The sequence below is a fragment of the Harpia harpyja genome, chromosome 3 (assembly GCF_026419915.1).
Source record: "Harpia harpyja isolate bHarHar1 chromosome 3, bHarHar1 primary haplotype, whole genome shotgun sequence".
Lineage (NCBI taxonomy): Eukaryota > Metazoa > Chordata > Aves > Accipitriformes > Accipitridae > Harpia > Harpia harpyja.
In genome coordinates, this window is record NC_068942.1 from 57,345,848 (window position 1) to 57,355,428 (window position 9,581).

At 47.1% G+C, this 9,581-nt stretch overlaps 1 protein-coding gene across 2 annotated transcripts in view; it reads left to right on the forward strand.

Annotated features, from left to right (window-relative positions):
- IFT43 (intraflagellar transport 43) overlaps positions 1-7,986 on the forward strand; it is a 49,719-nt gene extending 41,733 nt beyond the window's left edge. For both annotated transcript variants that reach the window (XM_052782777.1, XM_052782778.1), the window contains 4 exons: positions 1,046-1,118; positions 3,107-3,182; positions 3,536-3,598; positions 4,407-7,986. In XM_052782777.1, coding sequence (XP_052638737.1) covers positions 1,046-1,118; positions 3,107-3,182; positions 3,536-3,598; positions 4,407-4,517 — 323 coding nt within the window. In that variant the 3' untranslated portion in view covers positions 4,518-7,986. The remainder of the gene's footprint in view (positions 1-1,045; positions 1,119-3,106; positions 3,183-3,535; positions 3,599-4,406) is intronic.
- Positions 7,987-9,581: the final 1,595 nt, after the last annotated feature.

A 9,581-nucleotide genomic window follows, 5' to 3' on the forward strand; every position in this document is an offset into this window, starting at 1 on the left:
CGACAAAGCCGGGAGCAGCCTGCTCGCTCCAGTGCTGAAGGGGCCAGCTCTGCCCACATGCTGTGCAAGTGAAACCTCTTCCCAGGGCCGAACCACCAGCTTTTCCACAGTCTGAGGGCTCAGGGTCACTGGAGAGCCTTTGTGGCCTTGAGTTTTAAAGGAGCTCTGTGCTGCTGTACTCTGTCCTTGCCTTGCACCCCCAGTTACTTTCCCTTCTCTTCCTCTCTCCTTTTTTGCTCTCTCCATCTCTAACTGTTTACAGCACTTTGTCAAATCAAAAAGCATGCAATGCTCTCAGAGCCTTGCTGCTTTAGCAGGATTCAGTGTACGCCCAGTTCTTCCTCCTCTCCTCCATTCTTTAGCATCCTTTTTAGGTGCAGTAGCTGTAGTCCTTGTGCTGGGAATACCCAGTGACCCAGATGTCAGCCATTCCAGGGTCACACTGGAAATCATGAAAAGGTTTATGACATTACAACTAGATGCATCTTCCCTAGTCTTTGTATCTGCTACACTACCAGCACTTCCTTCCTCAGCTATCAGGAAGGTCACAGGCCTCTGCACAGCCTGAGACCCTGCCAGCAGCAACTCAACATGTAGTTTTACATGGCTTCTCTCAGCTTTTACCCCACATTTCATTTCTAACAGAGTCCAGGTGACTGGCGGCTGAGCCGAGAAAATGATAACCCATCTCATAAGAAGCAAATTCTTGCCAGTCTTAGGATGATGGCAAGTAGGCAGCAGGGTTTAGCGCAGCTGGCTTCTTTCAGCTTCAAGGTTGTGTTCAAATGCATGGTCCATGGCCTATGGAGTCCTACTCAGCCCAAATCTGCTCCTCTTGTAAGATTTCTTTTGACCCCAAGCTTCAAAGCTTTATTGCCTTGTTTTAATATTAAACAATATATTTTTAATCATTGCTGAATAACTCTCTTGTATTTTCCTCTAATAAGAAACAGGCTGTTTCAGATCTGTGAAGCAAGGGAACCTTTGTCTCTAGTGAGAGGAGAGCACAACGCTCCCCGCTTACTCCTGCTTTCTCTTGTTGCAGACATTCCCGTGATCCCTGACTTGGAGGAAGTCCAGGAGGAAGATCTGGCCATGCAAGTGGCAGCTCCCCCCAGGTAAGAGCACTGCCAGGTGCTCTTGAGGGTCTAATCAGCAGTGCGAAATGGCTGGTGAAATTAAACTCCGTCTTATCTCATGCTCTCTGGATGTCAGCAGCAGTGCCATTCAGCAGGATTTGGTGCTGTGTATTGTGGCAGCAGGGCTCCAAGCTGAACAGTGCAAATTTCTTGTTTCCTATTATGCAGAGAGAGCGATTACTGCATATTCTCTCTCTCTCTCAAAAACCTACATTAGAGTAACATGTTTGGTGTTGCAAAATCGAACTCTTGAAAGTGAGGAATTGCTTGATTTAAGGTTGCCCGTATAACCTCAAATGCCTCCAGTACACATGCATTATCACACACACTTTGATTATGCATGGTCATAGGCTGCTTTGCCCTCTACAGGATATCCTTCTTACTCAAGTGCCTAGTTAATTTGCAAAGTACAATCCTGTTGTTTGAAGGTGTTATCAGAGTAGTCTTGGGCTTAGCTCAAGGGAGACCAGCAAGCTTTAAAAAATGAAAGTTTTGGGGGTTTTATCTTAAACATATCAGGGAAGTCGTCTCTCCTCTGTTGGGCCTATTGTCAAGATCACAGACTGGGATATCTGTTCACCCTTATTTGGAGGGGTAGGATATCTTAGTCCTGACCACAGATGCCTCTCTCACAAGTATGGAGTAGTGTCGTGGTTCAACCCCAGCCAGCAACTAAACACCACGCAGCTGCTCGCTCACTCCCCCCCACCCAGTGGGATGGGGGAGAAAATCAGGAAAAGAAGCAAAACCCGTGGGTTGAGATAAGAACGGTTTAATAGAACAGAAAAAGAAGAAACTAATAATGATAATGATAACACTAATAAAATGACAACAGAAATAATGAAGGGATTGGAATGTACAAATGATGCGCAGTGCAATTGCTCACCACCCGCCGACCGACACCCAGCCAGTCCCCGAGCGGCGAACCCCTGCCCCCACTTCCCCGTTCCTATACTAGATGGGACGCCACATGGTATGGAATACACCGTTGGCCAGTTTGGGTCAGGTGCCCTGGCTGTGTCCTGTGCCAACTTCTTGTGCCCCTCCAGCTTTCTCACTGGCTGGGCATGAGAAGCTGAAAAATCCTTGACATTAGTCTAAACACTACTGAGCAACAACTGAAAACATCAGTGTTATCAACATTCTTCACATACTGAACTCAAAACACAGCACTGTACCAGCTACTAGGAAGACAGTTAACTCTATCCCAGCTGAAACCAGGACAAGTAGTTATTGTAATTAAATTGCTGTTGACAAAAACAAATGACACTTTATAGTAGTAAATTTGAAATTACTTTGTCTCTCACCAGAGTTCATTTCTTTGTTTTCTCTCTTTTTTATAATCCCATCTGTTCCTTCTGTATCCATAGTCTCCCTGCAATAGAAAAGACAAGTGATTTTCATGGACAAACACAAACAGAAATTAAATTAATACATGCCTTTTCTATAGTATTGCATCACCTGTGAAGGGAATCATGGCATGACAGTATATTACTCCCCTACACTGTGTTTCTCTTTGAAGGCTACATTTCATGATAGCTGTGACTCAGCTCAGATATGGAAATCACGAAGTCCCTACTATTCTGTAGCTTGTATGGTGGGGGTCTCAGAGCCTGCTTTGCTACAGCACTGGGGCTCTTTGAATGTTCACTGTGTTCCTGTTTTCTTTCTGGCCATTGCAGCTGGTCTGTGGATCTTCTCTGAGCATGCTGGCTTCTCTGAGGGAGTCAGTGGTTGCTCCACATCCTATTTTTATGCACATGCACAACCTGGCACACAGATTTGTCAATGACTGTTCATTTGCTGGATGAGATGTGCTTCTCTCTGGGGACATCCATCTCCAGAGTCTGCATGGGCAATGTGGACACTCGAGATAGGTGTCACCAGACTGCTGTTCATGCCACCCTTCTCCTCAGATGTACTTCCGCACTTACCCAGGCTTGTACTTTGACCCTTTCTGGTTGCAGCGTGCAGGTGAACCGAGTGCTGACCTACCATGACCTGGACAAAGATCTAATGAAGTATGCTGCCTTTCAGACTCTGGTAAGTGGATGTTGCTATGGGGTGACTGATGTGACTCCCTATCCTTCCAGGCTCCCATCATCCTCCACAGTGATAGTCAGCTGCATAAAATAGAGAGCCCTATCATCCAAACGACTTGCAGTCTGCCTGAAAGTCTGTTCCTCTCTGCAATGTGGCTTTCATACCTGTTTGTGTCTGTAAATAGTGTGGGTGTGGTATCTGCTACTCAGATGAGGCTCCTCCTGTTGTCCTGGACAAAGTATATGTCTCTTATGAGGCAAATGTGCCTGTCTCTAGTGAGACCTACCTGGTGAAATGATGGTGTCTGCTTTCTCACTGTCTGTAAGACTGTGACTCTGTGTGTGTGTTCATAGGATGGAGAGGTTGACCTGAAGCTTCTCACCAAAGTTTTGGCTCCAGAGCATGAACTACGAGAGGTAAGTCTTTCTTTTGTGGGAACACCAACAAGGCAAAAACTTCTAATGTGTCTCGGACTGTACTTGGAAAGTAAACCTTTGTCAGTGAGGTGGAGGAGAGAGGTGAGGAAGAACTTGCCCAAACTGATGGAGGTTTGATTTCCCCAGCAGTTTATTTTAAAGCTATATAGGGCTTTCTCTGTGTGAGATTATGGCATCACTATGATTGGCCTCCTTCAGTATGAAAGAGCTAGTAAGGAAAATGTGAAGGGCCTAGCACTGTCACAGATCCCTGCAGAAACAATGCTCTGTTGTGTATTGTCTTCTGGTAGCTACCATGAGCTTCAGGTGGTTCTACAGGGCGGTACAGAGGGACAAAGGCAGAAAGCATTTGGGGTTTGGGCAGAGGGATTTTTTTAAATCAGGACAGAACCACCTCAATACGGGGTGGGCAGGAGCTCAGGACTTGCCACAAAGGATTTCTGCAGCTCAAAATTGCCGATGCTTCAGCAGAAGTGTGGAAGATTTTTATGGCTCCTCTTTAAGTCCTGCCTGGGAGTAGCTAAGATTAACAAGTATCAAAAAATCTGTCCTTTAAGGAATTTTGCATTATGAATAATTCTGTCAACATCTTTAAATTGTAGCAGGGATTCACATTTCATTCTGGCTAGATTCCTGTCCTAGCCAACTGAATCTGTGACTTCCCTGGCCGGGGCAGTTGCCATTTAGTTTCTCTCTTTGCTGTTCATCTTGAATATTTGGCATCGTTCAGAGACCTTTGGGTGTCACCAGTAACATTTCAGCATGTTTGTCTTTTTTCCCTTGGTAGGATGACGTCAGCTGGGATTGGGACCATCTCTTCACAGAGGTGTCCTCAGAACTAGTGACTGAGTGGGACCTGGGACAGTCTGAGAGAGAGGACCACCTCAGCCTGCCCTAGAGCACTGGCACACCAGACATCTCACACATGCATCCCCTGTAAATAGTTTAGCACTTTAATTTTCTATTTGCTTGTTTGTATTTGAGAATTTATTTCAGACATGAAAATAAATAGGGCCTTGCTTCATAGGAAAACTGGCTCGGGAGAAGTTTTGGGTATTTTGTAATAAGAATCTTTGTTCTCAAAAGAGATTAAGAATTCTAAACACAATAAAATACTTACTTATGAACAGTTGCTTCCACCTCACTAACACCTTTACAGATAACTGCAATGGTTGATCTTTCCACTACGGAAATGTAGCCTCTCTGGAGTGGAGCATCTTACAATGGAGTGTGGTTTTCAGTGATGGCTATCAGAGAAGCTTAGGCCGATATGATTTGCTTGCCTAGTACATCAAGATTACCATCTTCCTCACAACAGATGCCACAAGTTGTCAGGATATTGGTTTTACGTTTCATCCAGCAGCCTCCAGCCATCCCCTGCTAGTTTAACCTCTCTCCGGGAACATTACCTCTGTATTGACTCAGAGGAAGCAGCATCACCTATTAAACTGCCAACACCACTTCCTACAGCACCTCTTTTTCCCTTGAGGTTTCCCAGCTAAATTCTGACCAGGCCTAACCTGGCTTAGCTTTTGCAAGCAGATGAGATCACAGCCTGAATGGAGATAGCTTCAGGCAATAGGTAGTTTGCAAAGAAAATACTGTTTATTCCACACGTGTGAAAGAATGAAGCCTGCTGCTCTGAAACAGGGTAACTCCCTTGTGGGTGTCTCCTTGGAACCAAGTAACCCACTTTTATTGTCATCTAAAGAAAAATCCATTTAGCTTTTAATGCCTTGTCCCCATAGAACCGTGGTCATTATTTGCAGGAAACAGTAACATTACTTCTAAGCCAATGTCCTTCAAAGCCTTGTCCCATTGGAGAATCTTGCTATATACTTCTGGGGGGCGGTGCAGGCGCTGGAAGGAAGGCTTGCTGTGCTGCTTTTCTTAGCTTGTTTGGTCGGTCCAATAGAGCACTGCATTCTCACTCTTGTACTGACAGCAGGACAGGTCAAATAACTCACTGTGAATTCAGTACTCTGCAAAATTTCAGATCAGAGTTGATATGCCAGACAATTCTACCAACAAGAGAGAAGCAATTGGGTCCCAGTCTGGGGCCACCAAAATAAGGGGAGGCTCATCTGTCTCAAGGAGACACTAAGTTTTTTATAGGCAAGAAATCTCCCCTATAACTAGAAAACTAGGTGAGACAGAAGCCTGGGAGGCCAGCGTATGGAGGATAATCCTGAAGCCTTTCTCTGAGCAGAGAAACCTATCTTGGTATGAACAGAAACTTCCCAGCTCAGCTAGCATCTATCTTTCTGCAACACCTATGGTTCTTGTCCAGAGAAAATTTAGAATGCTTCCTACATTCCAGGGGAAAAAAAAAAAAAAAATTCAGAAAAATAAAATAGTTTAGTAAATTAGACAAACCCAGCAAGCCAGTCTGAGAGGAAGAGGGTGGTAAATGCCTCCATTTGGGGATGGGACATGGATTTGCTCAGTTCATCCCTCAAAGATCAGAGAGAAAGCAGAGGCACTCACTCTCCTCAGTTGCAAACTGTAGGAGCATCTACTGTGGGTTCTCTCCCTTCTACTTGATCTGAGGCTCTAATCCACACTGCTCCTGTAAGCTGCTTTGCGTGGTATCACCTTATCAAGTGGTATCTGCTTCCACTGAGACTCTAGCCTCTTTGAAGCATGAAGCGAACATAACTTTCTGTGCCCTGAGAATGAGAGGATAAATTTTGGTCATTGCAGCAGTGGCCCAAACTAGACTACCAGTACCCCCACTGAAACTTGGGTCTCTGCACCATGTCCCTACCAGCAAAGTAACTGTCTTCCTACTATGATGCTGCAGTTGCCTCCAGTTTGTTGAGGAGGAGGGCAGGAAAACAACATGAGCCGAGAGAGAAAGGGAGGCTGAGAGGTGAGCCCACCTTCCTCCCTTCAGTCACTGTCACACAGCATAGGAGGCCTTGCACTTTTGGGTGGCCTCATAAAACCATGCAGTCACCCAGTACAAATCAACCAGTTTTCAAAGACCACAAAAGCTGAAGATGCCCAGGCCTGAGGCACAAGAGTGGGGGAACTATGAATCCAGTGTCTCTGGTTGCCCAGCCTGAGGTATGGTGTGTGATATGGAACCTATTATATGTTGCGTTTTCTTTAGGGTCTTGGGGAGGTGGCATTGCTGGCCACATGGAGCATTAAGAGTGGATAACTAAGCAGTAGTTAAGACTGCAGCCATTGAGTGCTCCGTGCAGGAGTCATGCCAAGCCTATTGCTCCTCTCGCAGCTGTGCGCTGCACCAACAATCCTGGGTTGTCTCCAGGAAGGCTTGCGGAGCCATCTTCTGCTTCCAAGAGCTGCTCTGATCATCCTGGGCGGGCAGAGCACTCCTGTCTGGCTGCTCTCCCAGCAGGGAGGAATGAGAAGTGGAACTGTGCTGTGCAGTGGTGCTCAGCCCCTCAGAGGCCACAGGGGCCCTTCAGGAGTCAAGAGGAAGAGGAAAGCACCCCTTGAAGCAAGAGCAGGAGGGACATCAGACCCCAGAGATCCTCCTGGAGATGGTGAGAGGTAGGAACGGGGGAGGGCTTGGGGAGGGCTTTGAGGCAGGGTGTGGGGAGGAAGGGGCCAGGAGCAAGACCGGGATTTGTGGGAGAGGCAGAGTAGAAGCAAGAGGAGCAAGGAGGTTGAATGATTTGGGAACAGAGTACGCATAAAATTTGGAGCAGAGTGAGGCCAGAGCAGGTGCTGGTGGAGAGCCGGGAGAGAACAGAGCACAAGAAGACCATAGTGGGAGTTGAATGAGGCCTTTGCTGATGAGTTGTGGTCATGTTGTGCTGGAGGAGCTGCTCTAAAGCTGCATAAAATCTCCCAGAGGAGTGTGCTTGGGGCTGGGTGCTGTTGGCTACCCCCGTCCGGCTTGAGGCCCTGCACAAGGATGCTCTGGGGTGGGAGGCAAGTGTGTGGGGGCCAGGCCTGTGCCCACTCTGGGCCCTTGGGAGCCGAGCAAATACATGGGCAGAATTTGAGAGCAGGGCTTGAAAAAATCACAGCCTCATCTATTTTAAGGCTGGAAGAGGTGGCTTTGATCATTTAGTCTGACCTGCTATAATACAGGCCATGGCAGAGTCCAGTGAGATGTGGCTGAGCTTTCCCTGTCTTTTAGAAAGGCAGGCAGTCTATTTGAAAATCTTCCCTGGTTAGTTTTTCTAATAGAAAATTGCCCTTATGGTTCAAAATCTGCTTTATGTCTAGACTCAGTTTTTGAGTTTCATATTCTGTTCCCTGAGCCTGCTTATGCTTTCACCCTCCCAGTTAAGCCATGCTGTCAGATGTTTTCTCCTTGCTTCAGTATTTGTGTGCACTGTGATCAAATTGTCTCTTTAATTTCCTTCAATAAACTTAATAGACTGAGACTTGTTTCCATGACTTTTCAACTCCTTCCCCAGCTGGAGGAGGGGAGGTGAGTGTCTGGCTCCTGGCCTTCCTCCAGCAAGCTGTTCCCACCCACCTTCCTTCCACTGTCATGTTTTGGTTGCAGTGCTGGGAAGGTGACTGAGACCTGTTGCTTCTCCTCTCTCAAGCCCTGGTGCTGTCAGAGGAGAACCTGCTCCTGTTACTCTCCTTGCTAAAAAGAAACAATGAGGTGCTTTTGCATGCTTAGGCCAGCTCTTGGCTTGTGTTGATGCACCAGTGTGTATTGGCTGTGACAAAGCTGCCTCAGGAACCTGCATTTCTGAAAAGTCCAGTGGAAAGAGTGTGCAAAGGAAGAAATGGCAGGTGTAAATTTTTTCTTGTAGCCTGCAAAGGTGTAGCTCTGGTTGATCCTCAGGTGAGTTGAGAAGTGAGAGCAGTTTTCAGAACAGTGCACCTGGCTCCTAGGAACTCAGATCAACCCTTTGGGCTGTGCCTAGCTGAGGAACAGAGCAATAATCCCTTGTTGGTCTCCACAGACCTGTATCACAGAGGGGTAACGCAAGGTAAAGTGGTGTGCCTGGGGCCACACAGCAAATCTGTGGCAGAATCAGGGTTAGAAATGAGGAACTTCAGGTTCCCGATTCAACCATGACTTTCATATAACTGGTGAGTGTTTCCCATCTTCAATTCAAAGATGGCAATTCAATGTAGAGAGTCTTGTGTCCTGCTTACTCTTTGTTCTGCTCTGTTCACGCATTGCTGAAGGAGAGCTGTAAACCTGTCAAAGTGCGTGTTTTCAACAGCATGTTTAGCTCAGTGAGCTGATCTGGGGTGTCTGCCCAGGGACTTGCTGGGATTCTGGATGGGTGTAAATATCTACCCACAGATAGCCTCTTGCAGGCCCAGAGCTCAATAGACTACCTGAGCAAATGGTGAGCCTCATCACAGATGAAGTAAAAGAAGTGCACAAAGGAAAAATTAATTCTAGGTCCTATCAGTTTTAGGAATCTCTGGTTCTGTTTATAATAATAGAATATTTATAGGCTTTCTTGGTGGATTATAGACTTTCTCGGTGGAGATGTTTTTCTAGAGCACAGTTTGTTGGGGGGGGGGGGGGGCTATTGGGGTAGAGACAGCATACACAGGGCTGGGAAAAAATGTGGAAAATAAAAGCTGAAAAAAAGGCCAGACCCAGCAACTTTCCATTAAAGAGTCTGCCTGCCAGCCAGAAGCCTGTTAAAGGCACTCTGGCTGGCTGTTCTATTAAGTGTGACAAAGTGATGGGAGGTGAGGGGGAGCTCCTATGTTAATAAGTTGGAAAGGCACCGCCGTTCCTCTCACCGGAGCGTCTCAGGGAAAGTGGAATTAATTCACGGCATATGCTCCCAGCATCTGCCGCGGTGACCCGGAGTGGCGGGAGCACGGCGCCAGGCAGCGTGAGCCAGAGCCCATATTCCCCGCTCCTCTCCTGGGCCTTGCTCGCCGCCTGCCCATGGCTGAGCGTGGGGGTGGCATGGCCGCTCCGGCTGAGCACACACCCAGCCACCCGCCCGTCGGCTGGCCTGGGTGGGATGTTGATGGCTGTGGCCAGAGT